This window comes from Dipodomys spectabilis, unplaced genomic scaffold, assembly GCF_019054845.1.
Source record: "Dipodomys spectabilis isolate Male_0828 unplaced genomic scaffold, ASM1905484v1 ptg000234l, whole genome shotgun sequence".
Lineage (NCBI taxonomy): Eukaryota > Metazoa > Chordata > Mammalia > Rodentia > Heteromyidae > Dipodomys > Dipodomys spectabilis.
In genome coordinates, this window is record NW_024870911.1 from 11,524,527 (window position 1) to 11,547,676 (window position 23,150).

Below are 23,150 nucleotides of genomic sequence, written 5' to 3' on the forward strand. Positions count from 1 at the left end.
CCAGGTAAGCTAATACTGCCAGCTGAGGCCCACAGGATGGGAAGCTGTATGCTGAGGTCCACTGCATGCGACTGCTGGTTTGCATTTCAGGATCCCAGGAAAATGACTTAAGGAACTGATTGAAAAACAAAACACATATTATGCAGAAACCCATCACCCATCTTGTAGAGATTACTTCTAAAGGTAAAAACTAATCTATGAGAAGAGGAAACTCTGCACATATTTTCTTTCTTTCTTTCTTTCTTTCTTTCTTTCTTTCTTTCTTTCTTTCTTTCTTTCTTTCTTTCTTTCTTTCTTTCTTTCTTTCTTTCTTTCTTTCTTTCTTTCTTTCTTTCTTTCTTTCTTTCCTTCCTCTTTTTGCCAGTGCTGGGGCTTGAAATCCGGGCCTGGGCACTATCCCTGAGCTTCTTTTACTCAAGGATAGCACTCTCCACTTAAGCCACAGCATCACTTCTGGCTTTTTCTGTTTATGTGATACTGACGAATTGAACCCAGGGCTTCATGCATCTTAGGCAATCTGCACATATTTTCCCAGCAACCAACCCTTGACAATAGTGCAAGTTTCACATGAGTTGTTTTAACAAAAGCTTAGGTATCAGCATGATGTCATTCCCCCATGTTTACTCATGCAGTTATCATAATAGAACTCTCTGAAGTTCATGTCTTTTTTTTTTTTTTTTGGTGTGGGTCCTAGGGCTTGAACTTTGGCCTGGGCACTATCCAAGTTGCTTTTTTTTCCCCCTCAAGGCAAGCACTCTACCACTTGACTTACAGTTCCACTTACAGTTTTTATGCTGGTTAATTAGAGAAGAGAGTCTCACAGACTTTCTACTTAGGCTGGCTACCATGTTAAGATTTCAGCTTTCTGTATAGTGTTTAGGATCACAGGTTTAACCCACTAGTTAACCCACTAGTACCTAGCCAAACTCATATGTTAAGCACAAAAAACACACTCAAGATATGAAAGATTTTGCTGTGGAAAGGTAAGAGCCAAGTGATTCTATAAATGTTTCCCTTTCCTGAAACAACTGCCCAATAAATAAGTGGGCTAAAGACTTAAAGAGAAACTTCTCTGAAGAGGAAAGAAGGATGGCCAATAGACACATGAAGAAATACTCAACCTCCTTAGCCATAAAAGAAATGCAAATCAAAACAACATGAGATACCACCTCACCCCAGTTAGAATGGCTAGTCAAGAACTCTAATAACAACAGATGCTGGAGGGGATGTGGACAGAAGGGAACCTTACTGCATTGTTGGTGGGAGTGTAAACTTGTTCAACCACTTTGGAAAACAGTATGGAGTTTCCTCAAAAGACTCCACATAGAGCTCCCCTATGACCCAGCAATCCCACTTTTGGGCATTTACCCAAATGATTACAAACAAGACCACACTAAAGCTACCAGCACGACTATGTTTATTGCAGCCTTATTTACCATAGCTAAGATCTGGAACCAACCCAGATGCCCCTCAGTAGATGAATGGATCAAGAAAATGTGGTATATATACACAATGGAATTCTATGCCTCCATAGGAAAGAATGGCATTGCCCCATTTGTTAGGAAATGGAAAGACTTAGAAAAAATTATATTAAGTGAAGTAAGCCAGGCCCAAAGAAACATAGGTCCCATGGTTTCCCTTATTTGCAATAACTAGTATATGTCTGAGTCAAGCAGAAAAGGTCAGTTAAGTTGAAGTTAGGGAAATGAACCCTAAGGTATGTATTCAAATGTTTTTTCTTTCTTGCGATTGTTTCTAACACATTTATAAGATTATTTCTTTGTTGCTTTGTATGTCCCACCCCACGGTATAACCCTTGCTTTCACTGTGTTTGATGTTGGTATAATTTGTGGAGTGGAAGGGGAAAAACAAATCGTTTAAATAGGGATACAGGTGGACCCATTGCAACAATGAGACATGCAAGTGGTTATGTCGAAAACGAACTTTACAACTATGGTAGGGCGGGGAGGAGGGTTGGGTGGGGGGGTTGGGGGAGGATGGGATGGGAAGGGGAAACAAAGGAGGAGGCTACAATGCTTGATAAGAAATGTACTCATTATCTTGCCCATGTAATTGTAACCCCTCTGTATTTTCACAATAAAAAAAAACAGTTCAGAAAAAAAATGTTTCCCTTTCCTATAGGCACTTCTCATAGTCTAGACTATGCAGAGCCCAACTTCCCAAAGCTACATCAGAGACTGGTCTCTCACTAAACCAAGGACAGACCTGCCAATTGAGCAAGGAAGTCAACAGAGCAGCCTACTGCAAACTCCCATGGACAATCCATACAATAATAAATAGAAACAAGAGGAATTGTTGGGAATCCAAGACGAGAAAAATATTTTATAAAGAAGTTTTTATTATATAACTTCCATGTACAACAAACATAGGAAAGGGGGTTCTTAATTTTCCAAAAGTTTTGATCTGGAGAATATTACAAAGGAAAAGTCAAGAATAACATTAGACCTTCAAAATAAATGATACTCCCTCTTTCATTATTTTTTTTTCATATTTAAAGCAAGACATTTTAAACACAAGGAACATGGAAAGGTCTTCAAATAGGTATGTTGTAAGAATTTAAATGCATTTAAGAAGTGAAAAGTTTAATACACAGAAACGTTCTCTATCACCTTCGATTACTTCTGCTTTCTTCAGATCCATTCTGTATGGCTGGTTTCTGCTTACTAGAAAAAGTCTGCATCATCCCATGACAAAGAAAGAGCCGGAATGCAGGAAGAGAAAGTCCCATGCATTTTTTATGCTAAATGGCATAATTCCCACAGATCACATACACCTCGCCATATTGACTCAGTTCATTGCACTCCATATCCTACAAAAATAAATCTAGTTCTCGACAGCTGACATTATTGCTCACTGACATTTAGTAATATATTTCTTTAACATAAGACAGAAATATACTGAAATCTGATACCACTTAAGCCCAAAAGCAATGTGGAATTAAACTCTATGCATACACCCTACTTTTTCCGCCCTTCAATGGATGTTGCATTTTTCTTATAGTTCTTTTTCTTATAGAAAAAACAAATGACTTTCCTTAAGAAAAAGACAATAAACAGACAGGGAGCTGTTTTTATTTTTACATTTGTTTTCTATTTTTTAAGGGCAATGCTAACTCCAACTGTAAAAGGGGCAGGAACAAGGACAGCCCAGAGTCTTTGGGGAGAGGGAAGAGCCCTTCCTTTATCTTCCTCATCTACCCCAACTCAGCCACATAGCTGGAAGTGGAGAAGTGCTGTGTGGACCTCTGTGAAGGATTAAGAATAGGCTGAAACAAGGCCATGAAAAATCCATTCCCTTCTTTAGCCATGCCACATGGTATCTTTGCATTATTGTGAAGTTGGGAAGACTTTTAGGATTGTCTAGACACTGATGGTCTGTCTGGTCTTAAATTTTATACCTTAATTCTAGAGGGGAGCAAAGCTTATGAGTTTCAGAATGACCTTAGGGCCTGAGGTGAATCATGTGGGCTAAGGTAGCATCTGAATGCTTGGATTCGGTACACTTATCTGAGCCTAAGTCCTCTGGGATTGCTTGACAAAGCAGAGTGGGCAAGACATCAAGGGCCTCCCTGAGATGCTTACAAAAGTGTGGGAGGCCTCTAGACATGGCCTCTCTTGCTTTTAGATATTTAGATACATCATGCTTTTCATTTCTCATTGTGTCTTTACAATTGTTAAGGATCCTTTTTTTGGTGCTTTACAAAAAACAAACAAAAAAAACCAACAACAACAAAAATCCCATGTCTGTCTTCACAAACTATGAAAGATTTTAAAAGTTATTTTTTAACATTTGCATTTCAAGATTAGCACTCAATGTTACAAACACACTGTACTTTCATACCTGGGATACCACAGTATCAATTTCTATCACCATTGTTCAAACCTATGGAAACTTTACACACCATGATACCATTCCACCAGATTAAATGTTATAAAGCAACTGAGCAGAATTTCTCAACATGAAGCCAACTGTGTTGCTATCAACAAAAATTTCTGGTTCTTGGCCCAACTGTTTTCATATCCATAAGTTAAGTCAATCTGTGTTCTTTCTCTAGTTCAAATCTAAGCTTCCACCTCTGAGGCAGTAAGAATCAGAATCATGTGATTTTATAACACTTGTCTTAACTGTATAGTAATATAGTAATTTTGCCCTGAGAATATCAAGACATTTTATGTATATTGTAAGTCTTTGCTGATAAATGAAGAAATAGGCACAAAGAGGCTTACATGGCTTGTCACACAGCAGATTAGGGTCAAGCAGAGAACTCAGGCCTTGTTCTACTGATTTCAATGAAGCACAGAACTCAGGCCTTGTTCTACTGATTTCAATGCCCAGTGTTTTTCCACAGGTCGCCTGAAGGTCGGTGTACTATGTCCCCACTGGGTTATATCTGTTATGTGGAGTATCCCTTCAATTTTTCATAGTGCTCAAGACTTTATGCTTACTATTCTCTGTTCTCTCACTTTCTGCTGCTTTGATGAAGTGTGTTGTCCCTGGTATTTTATTTTACATAGGGGAATTTACCAAATACCCTTCCAGCTGCAGCTGGTATTAGGTGTGGAAAGAAAGTCTTATAAAAGGCAAACAGGCAGGTGTTCTCCTTTGTGAACTTTGGACAAAATGGGGTTCAACATTTTATAGTTGTCTTACATTCCAATGTTTTCAAATGGAAAATAAAATAAAACAAAATAAATAAAATAATAAAACGAAGGCCTGTGAGCCGATGCTTAGTTCTTTGCCACAATACTCAGTGCACTCCCTCAGATCTGGCAACAATTTAACATAAGGAAAGACTTTAGACCTTCACACCCTTGTAGAGAGGGGAAAAAAAGACCTTAGCTCAAACTTTCCACAAAGCTAAGTCTCCCAAGCTATCACTCATCCTTATCTCAGGAAGATCTGCACAAAAGCCTTCAGCCACGTGTGCAGAGGCCCTGTACCTCCCAGCCCTGATCACCACCCTGACCAGCAGGGTTGAAGAATAAGCATCTTCTGCCTCTCTTCTTAAACAATGGGGGAAGGGAGGGGATGCATCAAAACACAAAAAGAAGGCATGTGCTCAAAGAAAATAATACCAAAGGCAATTAAAGTGGCTTGTGAAGAAATTTCACAAAGCTATCTCCATTTGCAAAAGCTATAAAGTTTCATATCTAGTCAATAGCAAAATACATAGATGGGCAGGGCCTCTGAGCAAAAGAAGGAAAAATATCAATAGCATAAAACTGCCCTTATATAGTTTTTGAAAAAATATATCTATTAAGATAAAACAAGTTTGATTTCTTTAATAAGCGGTGCATTAAGTACACTTTGTTTCTCATGGTGTTCCATGCTCTCTACAGCTCTGCTCTGTCTGCTGGGCCTGGGCTGTTGACACCATTGCTTCCTTCCGCTCCACTGCTGTCTGCAGGTGTGAAAGACAAGGATGCTGAGTTGATGCAGTATCTTTTGCCGGTCGGACGAGGTCCGTCATCAAAAATGTGCCCAAGATGAGCCCCACACTGCAAGAGAAGAACAACACGTGAAGGAGAAACAAAGCAGGCTTTGAAAGAAATGCAAAGCAAGCAGTTTAAATGTCCGTGCAGAAATGATGGAAAGCATCCCGGATGATTGCGAATCTGCCTGTCAAGAGAGGCAGAGATGCTTTCTAGTAGCCTTTGCACCACATGCTGAGAATAAAAAACACTAACGTTTGCATATCAGAAGTCTTTTAGGAGCCACTGTATTTTTTGGTCTCTCAGCAAGGTGAAAAATGACTGCAATAATTTTATGAATTGAATTGACCCTTGATCTCCCCTTGTAAGAAACATGGCAGAATAAAATCTCTCCCTCCAACCTGGCATTACTTTTGGCTTTGGATGGGTGGGTTTCAGATATGCAGAAGTCCACTGTAAAAGATACTGTTTAACTGGCCATGACGGAGGTGATGTTTGCTTTCATGGGCAGTAAAACTTAACATCAGACAAGCATCAGATAATCTTGGAACCCAGAGAAGCAATGGCAAGGCTTAGTAGATTTATGTCATGGTCACCAGGCCTGCAAGTGTAACTAAGGGAAAGGTTTCTAGCCCATGCAAGTGCTTCCTGGCTTCCAATAGGTGGAGTGTCATGCTGGCTTCTTTTCTCAAATGAACTACAATATACAGCGAAGGAAGCTGCCTAGCTAAAATTGGTGCTTCTAACAATTAAAAAAAAAAAAAGCCAGGGATGGAGAAAAGGCCCAGGGCTCAGATAAAAGGAGAGGTGATGTATAAGAGAAATCTGGTTCAGAGAAAGCTTCTCCACAAAGGCTGGCTCTATGAACAAAACCCATGGTGGATACACTCACATTTCCCAACTGCTGCTGAGCAGAGACCTTAGAAGGGAAATGGAGACATTAGCTTACTGCCTTCACTCAGATCATGAAGATATACCATTCATCATCTTGCAGAGAAACCAAAGCCTGGGGTAAATGACTTCCACTCATTCTTTCAGCAGACATTTGTAGAGTGTCAGCTACATGGACTAACTTGGACCCTCAGCGGCAGGCAACAATCCCTGGCCTCTTACAGCTTGTATGCCAGTGGGAGGAATGACAACAAGTAAAGGGTATAGTATGGTTGGTAAAACTCAGTGCTAACAAGGAGAAAAGGAATATGCTAAGTATGAAAAGGATGAGGAAGTACCAAGATTCAGTGAAGGCCTCCTCTGGTGACTCTAGAATAAGGATGCGAAGAAAGTAGATTTCTAGGGGGACACTATTTCAGGGAGAGGGAAGCATCAAGATTTAGGTACAATCATGGCAGAATAGGCCTACAGATGATTTAACTCCCTGAGCTGGTTCAGTACATCAAACACTAGTAAATTGCAGGGGAAGAGAATATGAATCGACAAGGGCCTGGGCTGAGATACTAAATGCCAGCAATGAGTGAAGGGATGAGTGAAGGGTGCTCATTGCAATGGGAAGAACCCTTGAAAAGGGGCACAAATCCAACTTCCATGTTAAAGGTGTATTCATATTTTACTGCCAGCATACTATGTCTGCTTATTAAAGAACTAGAAGTGATCCCTGAATTGATTTGATCTATTACCTGGAAAATATGAAACAGGCCTTAAAAAAACAAATCTTGTACTATTTTTTTAAACCACATTCTATGTAGATTTAGGTAATTTCAAGCTGACAGCTCAGGTTGCTTTTCCTTTCTATAAACAACTGAAACCAAAATTTCAGGCAGCAGCAGCTAAGATACACCAGTACATATACTAACCCAAAAAATGGATACAGGAAAACACCGGTTTCTGCCTGCCTCGACAACCAGGGTGCACGCCACTAGGAACCAGTGCTCTCAATGACCGGCATGTGCAGAGTTATTGATCTCCTGTGTAGCTCTGGCAATTTGGTCACTCAGCATTTGAGAGGTGAGGTTTGCACATAAAAGCCTGAGACAGGTGTACATTTGTATGCACTCACATGTTTAAGGGTAGAATATAGCTATCTCGACCAAATAAATGATATTGTCTTCTTTTATTAATGGTCTCCAGAGTATTGAAAAAGCAGAAACCATTTAGGAGCCAAGTTATTCAGTCTTCGATTCCCACATCATCAACTCCAAATTAAGTAATTTAATTTGTTCAACTGAGTTAGTTTATAATCTAAAATTTCATCTGCTAATCTGAAGCAAACTTTCTGATTAAAGAGAAGAAAATACCAGTTCTAAATGTATTCCTAATACAAGCAAAAGCAAAAAAAAAAAAAAAAAGTGAGGAAAAGAAAATTTATTTAGGAAAAGGTGGAAAACACATTTGCAGACAAATACAAAGTTAGGGATGGGGTAGGAAAATCCTCAGATAAGGTGTGAGTACCATAAAAATGAAATGCTTGTTACAATATATCCTGAAATGTTCACACCAGGCTTAGGTTACCAACTAGGTAGCCAATGTAAGTTTCCACCACAGGATTGCCTGCAAAGGGGCAAGATCATTTGAGGAAAGACAATACACAGTGCCCATTTGGGCTTCCTTCCAAGTCTGCCCCATCTTCTATAAGTGACTACTGCAGTGTTTCTTTTCAAAAGGGTGCAGGCACATGGAGCCGATTCTCTCCAGCTTCTAGCCCCGGCCAAAGGCTGAGATGATGAATGGAAGTTGTCAGTGATGCATTGTTTCCTTAGCCGCCTATGAGCTCTGCCTCCCTGGCCCCAGCCAACTGGCAATTCGTTGAGATCTCTCAGCACACCTGGTTGTAACTGAAACGACCTGGTTGCCTGATGAAGAAATCTCTGTAACCTGATGTTAATGATTTAGTTCAGGATAGAATCTTTACTGTGTATTTTGAAAGTTGTTTTTAATAGTAATACCACACTAGAATATGAGTTTTTTTCCTGAAAAGACATGAGATAAATGTTCGAAAGAAAAAAATTCAATTCCTAAAGGACTTTTTAATTACTTCAACCTCCCACTCAGAAATGTTGGCAAGAACCTTCAGAAAACCCAGGGAAAAACCTCCTAAGAAAGTGATTGAGCATCAAATTTAACACAATTCCTTAAAATCTGACTGCAATTCTCAACTATATGCATAAGAAACACAAATAGTGTATTCAACACAGTTACATATTTCTGTACTGATGTATTTCCCACTATCCTACAGGGTTTTCTCCTAGCTGCTCCTAGGATGTTTGGGCTTTATTATTGTCATTTTCTCTTAAGTGTTTGATCTACAGCATGAAGCATTTCAAAGCAGGGCTTTTACAGTTGGGCACATGGAGCAGGATAGGAAAAAGAAAACAGTTTTAAGAAGTAAAGCAATTTATTTTGCCAGTAGTATGCTGCTTTCTCCCACTGTTATTGAAGACAGTTGTATGTAAGTAGGGGCTTTTTTTCCTCTGTGCTTGTGATAGTAATCTTTTGCCAAGGAAATGATTGGGAAGTCACCAGTTTAGCATTATAACTTTACTGAAAAATCAAGAAAAAGAGAGATGTGCTATGAGTCTGAAAGTCTCTTAGAACACACAGGCATCTTTAATTATCAGCAATATGTGAGTTGTCATTTGCACAAGATTAATATGGGTTGGTGTTTTTACCAAAAACTGCTTAACAGTTGAGAAACACTTTGTACTGGTGGTTATTTACCTTTCTGTTGATTATGTTAATTTAAGATAAATAATGATATAAAATAAACTTAAGGGACTCAACCATAGACTTGAATGCTCATTAGCAACAGTAACAAATGATTTCCAAGTTGAGTAAGCCCAGGGATCTGATGGTTTCTTTAAAGATTATTACAGAAAGTTAAGTGATTTATTAGTCTCCCATTTGGTCCAGAAGGAAATATTCCCTGAATATTTCCAGGAGGGATTTCCCTACACTATTGCTTTTTGCAAATCTTACCTCTTTGTACTCCTGACAAAGTGCTTCTTAATGGACTGGGCTTGGAGGATTAGGAAAAATCACCAAATAATTATTCAATAGTCACTGAAACTAAAATGAGAAGCAATGTATTTTATCACAAGGTGAAAATATACATAAAACTAAGGGAGATACTTTATAATTGAAAATTACTAGGGAATTCTCCCTGTGCCCAGGGAGAAGATACATATGCCTACCACAGGAAGCAAATTAAGATGAAGATCCTCTTTCGCTGGCATGGTGACACATGCCTGTAATCCTAGCTATTTAAGAGGCTGAAGTAGGAAGATCACAAGTTCAAAGATAGCCTGGGAAACTTACGCAAATGCCTCAAAATATAGAAAGGGACTGACAGTCTACCTCAATGGTTACACATGGCCTACCACAGGTGAGACCCTGTCTTTAATTTCCAGTATTGGAGGCAGGGAGTGGCAGGAGGATAGGAGGATTCTCTCCGGAGGAAAAAATTAAAATACAATTCTTTGATCAGTATGTAGAATAGTAAAAGAAATAAATATGTCCACAACAAAATAGTGTAACCTACTTCCTTTATTAGTAGCAAGTCTACTGAAAACAGTGAAGAATCACTATCCTCTTGGTTTGTTTTCTACTATCAGCAGTACGCTAGGTTCCTCACACAACACTTCTTTAGAATGACCTGCTTTATAGAATTTGGAAATATGATGACAGGACTGAATAAATCTTAACAGTCTTAAAAATTACTGAAAACATGATTACCTAAAAAAATTACTGATCACATGGAAAAACTATAGTATATTCTGAAAAGGCAGTACATTATCAGCTTCTAACCTGTGTACAATCCATATCCACATATAAGGCTCAATTTACTGGAGGAATGGTGTGACCTATCTCACTTAAAAGGACAACAAAATAAGAGAGTCCTAATATGAAAGCAAGAGCTAGGGCACACACAGCAGTGTAATATTGCCATATTGCCAGGGAGGTAGGTTGAATCTACCGATTTCACCCCTGAACACTCACACAGCTTATTTGTGAAACTTGTCAGTAAAATGATGTATGTCTGTAGATATTCCAACATTACTAAAAGAAAGAGGTATTCCACACAACACATTCAAATGAGAATGCCTTTAAGATAATAAAAGTATATGATAGGCTCTTTACAACACAAGGCACATTGATGCAGTTCACTCCAGAGAAAGATAAGCCATGTAAATTCCAACTATAAGAATTTTTTTAAAAGGAAAATCAAACCCAGAGAAGTTTCCACACCACCTCATCCTCAGAACAACAAAACCTACCAAATAAAAAACAGAGAGGGAGGAGAGAAAGAAGCATGGAAGACAGTACATAACCTGGACAAAAAAGGGTAAAAAAATAACTATAAAATATATTGCTAATAATGAGAAAGTAGGGATTAGAACACAAATTGTTGCTCTACTATGGAAACTTAAATTATTAAGTCAGGGTAGAAAGGATTCACAAGAAAAAGGAAAGGAACAAAATCTTAAGAAAATTATACAAAGAAAAAGAAAATTAGAAGACAAAAGAAATGGAAAGATTCTCCAACACACTTCAAGTCAGTGTGCTATTCCTGTACTTGGGTGGCAGACACTGTTCTTCCACATGGAATGAAGAACAGCAAGTCTGTAGATATTTAGTGCTGAGACCCAATTCTCTCCTACATGGAACTGACTGTGAACCACATATTTTCCATCTACACTTTAGTGGAACACATTTAGATCCCTCTTTTCAAGTTTATAAGGTTGATTTAAGAAAGAGTGATAAACTTTCTAAGTAAAAGAAGTTGTGGGAAAGAAGCCTTAAAGGAAAAGGCCACTGTTTGCTCTTCATACAACTGTTAGGAAAGAACCAAACACTACCAACAGTCACCTTGACTTTTAACCAAAGGGCTAAGAGGTGTACTTGGTTTTATGAATGTTACCTAATTCTGACAACTTTTGTAAGTTCCACCACTCTTTGTAATTGTAGGATGCCTTCATAATGGTCTTTTCTTGACTATTACTGATGTAATCTCTGGCACAGGGAAAAGTAGAGGTTTATTGCAACTGTAAGTTGTAGAAGAAATCAGAAAGTAAGACTTTAAGGAAAATTTCTCTCTGTCTCTCTCTCTCTCCGCTTCCGCCCCACCCCCCACCCCCCAGCCCTCTTTTATGCTGGTTCTGGGGCTTGAACGCTGGGCCTGAGCACTATTCCTGAGTTACTTTACTCAAACCTAGCACTCTACCATTTGAGCCACAGTTCCACCTCCAGCGTTTTTGGTACTTAACTGGAGACAAGAGTCTCACAGATTACAGGCATGACCCACCAGTGCCTGGCTTAGAATTCAATGCTTGAAAATAGGTGAGTGAAAAGGAAATGTAACACCCTTTAAGGCAGCAACAAAAAGAAACAACAATTAGCCTTAAAAGATAAGTACTATATAACAAAATACCATCCTGACTAGAGTTACCTTTTATCAAGAACTCTCCTTTACTATATAATCTCAGATTTTTCTGTGATAGTTAAAATCCTCAGTTATAATTCAATTGAATTCAAAACTGAATTGCATTCAATCATTACTGGGGAGTTGTGTGACTTTTTAAAAATTCTTATTTAATTGTAACTTTTTCAATATCTTCTTCTTCCCAGAGGCTCCCAACCCATAGAAAGCTCTAGAGTAAGATGGCAAGTCTTAGCTCTGCCACTTAAATCTACATAAACTGATCCAAGTTTAATTGCCCTAGTTGTGCCTCAGTTTCCTCAATTGTAAAATAAGGGAGAGTAACTACCTACCATGGGCGGTTACTGTGCGCATTAACGAGGCGAACTTGGGCTGTACCTAATTTAATTAAATTACAGCCGTAGAGAATGAGACCCAGCATCAGAAAGTTCTGCTATCATGCTCAAAGACTCATTTCTGAGAAAAGAGAGTGCACTAAAAATATGATTTAGATAAAATACAAAGTCTGTTTTTCAAGGGAGAAGAGTGGTCTTCTTATTTGGAAGACAGTAAACTTGCCAGCCTTATTTTTTTAAATTGAAAACAGAAATTCATCAGATGGTCAAGTTCAAACCAATCTCCCTCCCTACTTGGTAGTAAATATGCCACTTCCTCCCTAAAAATCTGTGCCTGATGAAGGGTGTTAAAAAGAAAATAGATAAAGGCCAAGCAGAAGAATCCTGAGGGAGGCCCATATGGCAGTCGCGGTGCTATGGTAGCCCCCTTTAACCAGTTGTCTGTGAAATGGGCATCTGTCAAGAAAACAATAGCTGGCATTAATGACTATCAGTGCCACAATATTCGGACAGTACATTTCACTTTGTTAAAGCACAGTAGAAGAACTGAACTCTACTATCGAGTGTGCCATTGTCCTTATTCTGTACATATGGAAGTTTTAGCTATGTTTCTGAGTTTAAGCACAAAATACCAAGAAGTTTAGTCCCTCAGTACATTAATTTTTTTTGCCTCCTCTTCAGAACTATGATTTCTTCAGAAAATAATGGACTGAGCTAAGTAGAACATCCTTGGAAATGAGGATAAGTCTACATAGCAGGAGAAGCAGAGAATTACCTTATCTCATATTTCTATTTTGCCTTTAACAGGCTTACCGCTGTACTCTATTTCCTATCACCCTTCTCCAAACTCCCTGCTAATATTCACTGCCCTTCCCCGCTTCCCCTGTCCAAAGCCACTTTTGGGGTCTTCATTGACCATGTTTGGATCACAAAAAGTAGAGGCACTATAACTGAAGGGTGAGTACACAAAATTTCAGGGAGAAGAAGATTATTAATACATCAGGTTATGCAAGGCAATATAATGGAACCTTCATATTACCCCAATACAGCATACTCTCTGCTGTGTTGAGTCAAATGAGCAGTATTCCTCCTTAAACTCGATGATTCTACTTAATAGCGTTGAAGCCAACAATGGACATTTCATTGGACTTGCTGACACTTCAACACTGAAGTACCGTTTGTCTCCTCTCTTGCGAGCACTCACTTGGCCTTAGCTGTTAGATTCAATACAACCAAGTCTTCAACGTGTTTGCAATGCAGAGTGAGCCTCCTGTGAGTATTCCACACTACCTGTGAGGATCAACTGACCTGAGAGCAGCTTGTTTCCACCCTGTGCATCCCATAGGAAAAGTCATCTGTGAGTGTGATTGCCTCAGAACTGATCACATCATGGAAGGAGGGCCAACCTGGAGACAGCAAGCACAGGAACAGACATTTGAATGAACAAGTCAAAGGCTGAGGAGCATTTTGTACAAATACAAGTGCTTTAACCCTTTTCTCAAATCCAGATTAGAGTTGCACTGGGGCTTTGTGTTTTCTGAGACAGCCTTAGATCGTCCAATCATTTTCGGAAGTGTTTCCCAACTTAAAAGCTCTCTAACACTCTTTCTCTTGTCTTCATTTTCACTGGCATGATCTTGAAGCACTGTTAATCTGACATTTTTTTAATCTATTAATCTTAACTTTTTTTTTTCAAAACACAGTTTGGATGATAACTTTTCAACTATTTTACACATGTTTTCAAATCATTCTTTTTCAGTACTTAGTTTGGATGATTAAAATATAAAAAGGTGTTAGGTGCCGGTGGCTCAGGCCCGTAATCTTAGGTACTCAGGAATACTCATGAGGCTCAAAGCTAAACCTAGGCAGGAAAGTCCATGAGATTCTCATTTCCAATAAACTACTCAGAAAAAAGCTGGAAGTGGCTGGTGCGGCTCAAGTGGTAGAGCACTAGCTTTGAGCACAAAGAGGTTCAGAGACAGAGCTCAGACCCTTAGGTTCAAACCCCAGGCAAAAATATAATTTTAATAAATAAATAAGTCAAAAATAAAATAAAATATAAAAAGGTGGCTACCCTGTTTTCTCTATCACAATCTAGTTTATTTCCTAGGACAAGCTATATCTGGAGTATAACATATATTTTGTGGACAAGAGGCCTGTTCACTTCCTAAGAGGAATAAACAGAACAACATCCCTCATCTATCCATAAGTAAAACCTTTTATCCAGTGGAATATTTTTCAATTTTCTTTAAACAAATCACTCTAATAATTTTAAAAAATACACATTTTTATGAAACCCTGGTAAGTGGGCCATAAGATTTGCACAAATGTTTTATGTAGAGAGTCAGGTTTGAAGTACTATGTTCAGCTTTGGGAGATGTTTTTACATTTCCTCAAAATATGTGTGGAGTTTTAGAGCTGAAGTCTGAATCTCCGAATGAAGAAAGTGGTATGGTGTTGCTGAATTCCTAGTGCAACTGTTTCGTTTTTTTGTTTTGTTTTGTTTTGGAGGTCTGGTCGTGGGGCCTGAACTCTGGGCCTGGGCACTGTCCCTCAGCTCTTCAGCTCAAGACTAGCGCTCTACCACTTGAGCCACAGCGCCACTTCCGGCTTTTTTCTTTTTGCTTATGTGGGACTGAGGAATCGAACCCAGGGCCTCAGGCATGCAAGGCAAGTGCTCTACCACTGAGCCACCTTCCCAGCCCCATGTTTTTTAATTTTTTCTTTATCAGAAGCCAAACTTTTTCATGTAGAAAGAAGGAGACCCTTTAAAAACAGTTCTTTGTGCTAATACATATACGGAAAGAAAGCAGAATGTGAACTTCAACAATATGATTTCCATTTTCTAGCAAAACAAATTAACTCATGCAATTATAAGCAATTTGCCCAGACTGTCCCATCCACATCCCATACCCACCCTTCTCTATAACAGTGTAGTTTTCAGTCAGTGTAAGATTTAACACCAGGAGTTTAAATGCTTTCCAATTCCTTGACTTGAATTCAAGATTGCTACAAATCACCAGAAAAATCTTAATTTTCTATACTCTAACATTTTACAAATGAATTATGCAGAGATGCACTAGCATTCTCAAGAAAATCCATTTCTCTCTATCTTCTAAATCCTAAAAATTTCTAGAATATATTCCAGATTTGGTTTGCAATGATTACTTAACACATTCCATGACAGAAAGGTGAACCGCTGGTGAAGCTAGGCTTAATGGGAATATTTAAGGACATTAAAAAAATAAAATCGTTTACCTACGAAAAGAAAAAAAAACACTAGGCTGGGAATGTGGCCTAGTGGTAGAGTGCTTGCCTAGCTTGCATGAAGCCCAGGGTTCCATTCCTCAGTACCACATACGAAGAAAAAGCCAGCAGTGGCGATATGGCTCAAGTGGTAGAGTGCTAGCCTTGAGCTGAAGAGCACCAAGGACAGCACCAAGGCCCAGAGTTCAAGCCCCACAACCAACCAAAAAAAAAAAAAGAAAGAAAGAAAGAAAGAAAAGAAAACATTGTATATTTTCTGTTTTAACCTCCTATGGCATAACTTATTTGATAGCAGTTTATGAAATTTCAGATCAGAAGAATTTCAGATCAGGAATTGTTTTAAGTTTACCATAAGACTACCTTACCTCTAACATACATTTTCCTAATTCTAGAATTCAAAATATATATGGAGAAATACATGCATGCGTTTCCCATCCAGGTAACCTCTGCCTCTTATATAGATTTATCTTGTTCTGGTGTTATCTTGTGCTTCACTGGTTTCAATGCTTTTTTCTCTACAAGGCAGTCTAAACTCATTGACCTTAGTGTTCTCACTATATAAATGGTGTACAGAATAAAATCACAGCTTAACTGTTTATTAAACGTGGCTGCCTTAAATAAGCAAGTGGGATGAGTAATTATAGCACTTTCCGGAGGCCAATAGAAGAGAATGTAATAATACTCCTCTTTTTTACTTAGATTAAGAAATGTCCATGCTAGTTTCTTTCTGCAGTACCCAACTTGGCTCAATCATGTAATTAAGCACCTTGACATAGGTAGAAAGGCAGAACTTTATAACACACTTAGGATGGTAGAAACATGTGGGCTGTCTGGCTAACTCATTTGGCAGGGCTTTTGGGGAGCAAAGGATAAATTATTCGACAAGGTCATACAAGCTTTAAGTAGCAAAGTCAAAGCTAGAATCAGAGCATTTTTGACTTTAGGAATCTTTTCTTAGATTCTAGTTTATTCCTCAATAAAAGGAGAGAGCTTTTTTTTCATTTCTGAACAGTCTAGCAGGAAGTGGTGGCTTTTAGAACTATATTAACTGCTGGGTACAGTGGTTGTAATCCTTGCTACCTAGAAGATGGAGACTGAGGCCATCTCAGGCTTAAAAATTGAGGATACTCCTTCTTATTCAATGTCTGGGCATGGTGAATCGGTCCTGTTATCCCAGTTACACGGGAAACAAATAGCTGGACCCAGTAGTATGCACATGTTAACCTAGCAATAAGAGAAAACACAAAGATGACTGAAACCTAGGCTGGTCCAGGCATAATGAGACCTTACCTTGAAAATAACCAATGCAGAAAAGGTGCTAGAGAAATGGCTCAAGTGGTAGAGGGCCTGCCTTGCAAGTGTGAGATCCTGAGGTTAACCTCCAGCACCCCTCCCCCCATACACACTAAATGAAATATGCTTACTGCCCTGTCTGGATTAGTAGATTGTTTGTTGTACTTTTACACTTAGGAGCCAAACTATTCAAAGGAAAAAAAATCCAAGAGTCATGATGTAAATTAAGTAATCTAGTTTTTCTCTCCACCTTCCCTCTCTCCCCTTTCCTCTCCCTATCTCCCTCTCCTCCCATTCCTTTTATTTCCCCTTTTCTTTCTCTCTCTCTCTCTCTCTCTCTCTCTCCCTCCCTCCCTCCATACACACAAAAATATATTCATTTATGTAAACTACCACAAAGACTTGGGAACTCAACCTTACGCAATGACATTGAGAAAACTTTAATTGTATCTGGAATTTCTCAATTCTATCTCATTTTTCCTAATAATTGTAATTACCTACTGAAGAACTGGAAGAAGAGGGGCTGATTTCATGAGAGCTGTTAAACCATAAAGTTATGCTATGTTGTTTATCTGAGTTAAATATACACAAAAAATTCCAGAAGACTGTATTTAAAAATATAGCATTATGAAGCAGAATGAAATGGAGTGGAGGCTCTCAAAAGATCTGGATACTGCCAGGAAACAACTGATGTCTGAATAGTTTATTTGGTGTTTACCATTATATTTCAACATTGGAACAAATATTCAAAAATTTAAAATTTAAAAAGACATTTCAAAACTCCCTAACTTTAGAGATCCTTTTCTAATGAAGAAGAAAAGCAGTTTCAAAGTGTCCTGTTGGATATGTCATCAAATCTTGATTAGTGGAGACTGACAAAAAACACTGTGCAAAAGGCTGTAATTCCCTGTTATGGAAAACATTTCTAAGTAGAATTATGGCTAACTTCACCCATGAGCTTAACAAAGGGGACTGACTGTTGAACTGCTTTGCTAGGTCTCTAAAAAAAAAAAAAAAAAAAGTGAAGCTCTATGGGAAGAGAATCCCTCAGAAAGGTAAGTCCTTAATGACAAACTAAGAAGGATCTTCACCCAAGATTAAATTGTCGTATGGCAGAGAACCTACAGTGATGACAGCACTTTGAAAGCGGAATTCCCTCATCATATGAAAGTATTTAAAGGAGGAACTCTTCACTGCTGTAAAAATCCTCAAAGGAAACCCTGCCCCCACAGTTAATAATAAGGAAAGTGCTTCAAAGGGTGATAGGCAAAGACTGAAGCAATCTGTGTCTTGTTGAGAAAATTATCTTGAGCAAAAAAAAAAAGGGGGGGGGTGTTTATGTCAGTTTTGACATTAAAGAAAGATCATCCATCCTCCTTTCTCTAGACTTTTCCTTTTGGTCTTCTCATCTAACAAAACATTATTTGTTTTGGATACATTCCATGTACCTTTTAAAAGAAAAGTCATGTGAAAACCTGAATAAACAGTGGGCTCACCCTACCCCCCCAAACCAACACAGCCTTTTGTTTCTATCTGATCAGGTTAGCTTTAGGCCTATTATTATTTCATTTCAAAGAATATAAACTACTTTTTAGATATTAGCTTACTAATATCCAAAAGTAAATCAAATCTTATTTTCAATAAATATGGGTTTCCTTGAAGGAATTTCTGTCTCCAGGTAGCAAATACATAGTTACAAGGACTGAAGCAGACAAGTTGGAATATGATAACTCTGCTTCAATTTTATTCATTGTTAGTTTACAATTATAAGAATATTTTTTGTATTAACATGAAACTAATCCAGGGCATGCTCATTTACAACTCAAACATAGGAGCCAATGATACAGATTATCAGAAGTAGCTCCTTTGTGCTAGCTACCATTTAGTATTACAATGGGTTTTCCTTTGAGATTGCAGTAAAAAGAATTATTCCACCATAATGCAGATAAAGCTGCTCTGAGTCTAACCCATAACTGAGTACTGCCAGGGCTCCCTACAAGTAGTGTTGGCAAATTTTCAGTGTTTTATTCAACTGCTCCCTAAGAAAATCATTTTTAGGTCCCTAACCCTACCTCTTCCTCTTTCCCTTCAAAAAAATTTAAAACAAATTGTTAAAATTACCAACAGATTATAAACAAATTAAATCCAATTCCATCTGTAGCTTGTCTAGAAAGTGTGACCCTCATTTCCCTTTTCTTAATATGATAAAGTCTGCTACACAGTTGCTATTGTGCCTGTATCCTTCTCTTTTCCCAATATAAAAATTAGAAAACTCCATATAAGTTAGTATGTAAATAACAGAACATAGCAGAAACTATCTATGAACAAGAACTTACTGAAATAAGACATACATGTATTTTGTTATCTTCATATGAAATGAGTTTGAACACAATAAATCTGAGCTAGGCTTATGTGATAACCTAATAATGATTTACATTTGAGCACAGATTTGGTGAAATGGCTAGAGGTACAGATTCATATTTCTATGTGTGCCAATTTTCATAATGCTGTAATTCTAAATATTTTAAAATTTGTATTATTCTTTTTTTAGAGCTAGAATCTGCTCATCTCACTTACCACAGTTTACCTGATCAGCTACCTAAAAACAAAGAAGATTCTCTACGAACTGCCCCTCCACCCCATCACTGACAAGGGTAGCATAAAGATTAGATCCCTGATTCTTGCCAAATTACTCGCTTGAGTTGACATTTCCAGTACACCTTTTATCTCATTTTAAAAAGGATGATTTTCTACTTCCCTTCAAAGACCCATTTGGTTGCAATCTAGTCTTCCAAAAGTTTAAGTAGTAATCAAACAAATATATGCATGTAGTAGAAAATCAAACAATGCAAGATGGCTCAAAATGAAAGTTTTCTTTTCAGTTCCACACTACTCACAAGCAACCATGATTAATGGGTTTTCTGTTTAATTCTAAAAGAAATACATTTATGCTGCTACCTCCAGGTTCATTCATTTTAAACCTTTGCAGTCCAGTGCAGTAGTTGCTAGCCAAATGTCACAATTTAAATTTAAACTTATTTAAATTAAATAAAATTACAGTTCCTCAATCACATGAGCCACACTTCAGTCATATGTAGTTGGGAGCTCTTATATTAGACAGACAAAGAAAACATGTCTACCATGACTTCCATGAGAATATTTCTACCATTAAGCAGTATTATTAGACATTATGAATTAATTTCTTCTAGGAAAGATGGTGATGTAGTAACTCGTACTTAAACTAATATTCCCACTTCCTCTTTCCTCTTTTTTGATACTTTTAAGATCTTACATGGAAATGTCGGTCTCTTGAACTAAAATGTCAATTCAACAACCGCAGAGAATTTGTTCTGTTCACCACTCTAACGCCAACCACTTAAAACTGTCTACTACGTGAAAGGTGTTACAAGATACCATCTGATGACGGGACAAAGGAATGCATGAATATCCTGTAACGAGATAATATCATTTGCCTTTCCACTTTTCCAAAGAGCCTTAGCTCCTTATCCTCCCTCCACCTGGCTCTTTGTGCCACTCCAATAACCAAGCATAAGTAAGACTTATGTGCCTTTTTTAAAAGATGAATTCTAAGTGTTGAAAACTAACACACAGCATCTGTCCTCTATGCCTGTAGCTTACTGCAGAGCTGAAGTGTGTGTGAGGTTTATATTCTCTTCTCAGAGTTCACTTGTCATCATCTAAAGCCACTGGTAGTTTAAAAAAAAGAAGAGGGGGGAGAAGGGTGTCTTTTTCTCATTGCTTTAGTATTACATGTCTGTCACATTTCTTTTTATTTTGGAGTTTGCATCATGATTTTATTAGTCAGTGGTATGTTAGCTTTCTATAATTCTAAATTTTGAAATTAAAATTTCAAGTGTTTCATGTGTGCAAAAATATACCTGGTAATACAATAGGTATCCATGAATTATATATTAACAACTGAGATAATAGATGATAACACTGTATTCTATATTTACTTCAGATTTTTCGTTTAAAATATAATTATAGCCAGAGCAGGCTACTACTCTTATGCCTCTTGCTGCCCCAAAGATAACTGTTTTATTAAAAATTCCATTCAGTTATTTTTTATAGATGTAACATTTTAAATGTTTTCAATGTTATATAAGTAGCATTATATTGCAGGTTGTTTTCTTTTTTTTCTTTCTTCCTGGAGGTACCAGAGTTTGAACTCAGGACCATGTGCTTTCTGGGAAAATGCTCTATCATTTAACCCACTGTCTCATATCTTTTAACCTTATTGTTTTTTATGTAGGCAATGTCTTGAATTGTGCCCAGGTTGGCATGGACACTAATCCTGTATATGCTTCCTATGTAACTGATATGACAGGTGTGTTCCACCTTTATCAATGTGCCCAACTTTTTATTGGTCGAGATAGTGACCTCACAAACCTATCTGCCCCAGATTGTCTTGAATTGTGTTCATCCTGATCTCCACCTCAAAAACAGTATCATGTTATAAATACACTCTTTCAAATGCTTTTAGAGAATGGACTAGAAGGTTGTCTTATTTTACTTTTTCTGATTTCTCTAAAATATCTCTGCTTCTTCTGGGGCAATTGTTCTTACCTTGGTTTATTTCTTTCAAACTCTAGGCTACCTAGAACAACTTCTTAAATGTTTTGGGAAATCCTTACTCACAGTTTCTATTTAAGAATGGATCTGGTCAGGTGTCTTACCTGTCAGATTAATGTTTTGTTACTATCAAGTATTATATGCATGTAGGACTTATCTCTAAATAGAAAACCTGCCTGAGAACATTGTCATTGTACATAGACAGACAATGGTTTATTCTGAGCTTCTCTAAATACACAAAAGGGGGATGGTTTGCTCTGTACCTTAAAAACAACCCCAATGCACTGACAGGTTGTTTAATAATATATCAAGAGAGAAGTCTTCTGTGGCTTTCTTTGTTTTGGTGTGGTAATCAGTTAACTCTCTTTGTAAAAACAAGGGTAAGCAAGATGTACTAGTGGTCTGTTATTTTTTAGATTTTGCAGGTAAACTCCTTGTCAGCTCTCCATCTTGCCAGTTCTGAGCTTCGTTGTAACTCTGCTGGGTATCTCTGTAAAATTCTTACACATTATTTGGAGCTACAGTTTTCCATAATCAGTCACACCCATTAATGCACTTGTACTCCTGTCCTTTTTCCCAAGATTGTTTATACTTCTTTATCTGCAATACTCCGACACAGCTATACAGTACTCTGCACCAGGCTATTCCTCCTCTTTCCCCTTGTCTTCCTCACTTTCTGATTCTCATTTTAAAGGTCTCTTAGGAGAAAAGAGAAATAAGCATGCTCAGTCTATCACCTTGAGCAAGAAGCTAAAATTTTTACATAACAAACTGCATATTTTAGTCTTAATCCAATATTTTATGTTAAGAAGAAACAGATTTTAGTCATCATAATTTTTCTACTGTGTAATTATGGGTTTTTTTTACCATGCTGATAAAAATATTAAAGCTGGACAAGTGCTGGTGGCTCACACTTACAATCCTAGCTACTCAGGAGGCTGAGATCTAAGGACTGTAGTTGGAAGCCAGCCAGGGCAGGAAATTTACCATAAGAATCTTATCTACAATTAACCACTAAAAAGCTGGAAATGGAGCTGTGGCTCAATTGGTAGAACTCTAGTCTTAAGCACAAAAGCACAGGGGGCAGTATCCAGACTCCAAGTTCAAGCCCCAAGACTAGCACCCCTGCCAAAAAAAAAAAAAGAGGTGTGGAGATGTAGCTCATTGTAGAATGCCTATACTGGCATGTATGAAGTTCTAGGTTTTATCCTAAGCACAAAAAATAAAAATAAATAAATGAATGAATAAATATCCCTGGTCAATGGAAGGCAAAGTAATTTTAACTGGCTTAGTAACAATGTAGTTCAAACATGATTATGGGCCAAGTCCACTACATCTGCAATGTCATCTGAGTACCCACCAGCAGGACAGAGTAGTCTCTTCCCAAACTGGTTCAGTGTAAAGAAATTGGTTAGACTATCTTTCAAGTTTGTATTTGGTTGTTGTTTTTTAGTATTTGACAACTGCTTGTTTTCTAATACATCCCAGCACTTAGCTTATAGAGATACTTCTTGAAGTAGTTAATAAGGATTTATTTCATTTTTCATTTCATTAACTACAAAATTTAGTTAAAAGATAGTCACCTCCTACTCAGCGCAGCCAAAATCAGAGAGGAGGAAAAGTGAATGCCAGTATCTAGAGGAAAGGTGCTATTGTTGAATGGTGTGAAGTTCGAGTGATTGAGTTGGACAAAGTTGGATGGAGTTCATGAATGCACAGCAACATGAAATTTTTTCATACCACTGAACTGTACACTTAGAAATTATTAATATGGTAATTTTTGTTATGTATATTTTACTAAAATAGTTATCAAGCCAG

General features: G+C 37.7%; 1 protein-coding gene across 3 annotated transcripts in view; it reads right to left on the bottom strand.

Moving 5' to 3' along the window:
• Nucleotides 1-2,339: 2,339 nt before the first annotated feature.
• Nucleotides 2,340-23,150, bottom strand: part of Msrb3 (methionine sulfoxide reductase B3) — a 118,084-nt gene continuing 97,273 nt past the window's right edge. For all 3 annotated transcript variants that reach the window (XM_042699020.1, XM_042699022.1, XM_042699021.1), the window contains 2 exons: nucleotides 13,488-13,585; nucleotides 2,340-5,519 (listed from right to left, as the gene is read on the bottom strand). In XM_042699020.1, coding sequence (XP_042554954.1) covers nucleotides 5,355-5,519; nucleotides 13,488-13,585 — 263 coding nt within the window. In that variant the 3' untranslated portion in view covers nucleotides 2,340-5,354. The remainder of the gene's footprint in view (nucleotides 5,520-13,487; nucleotides 13,586-23,150) is intronic.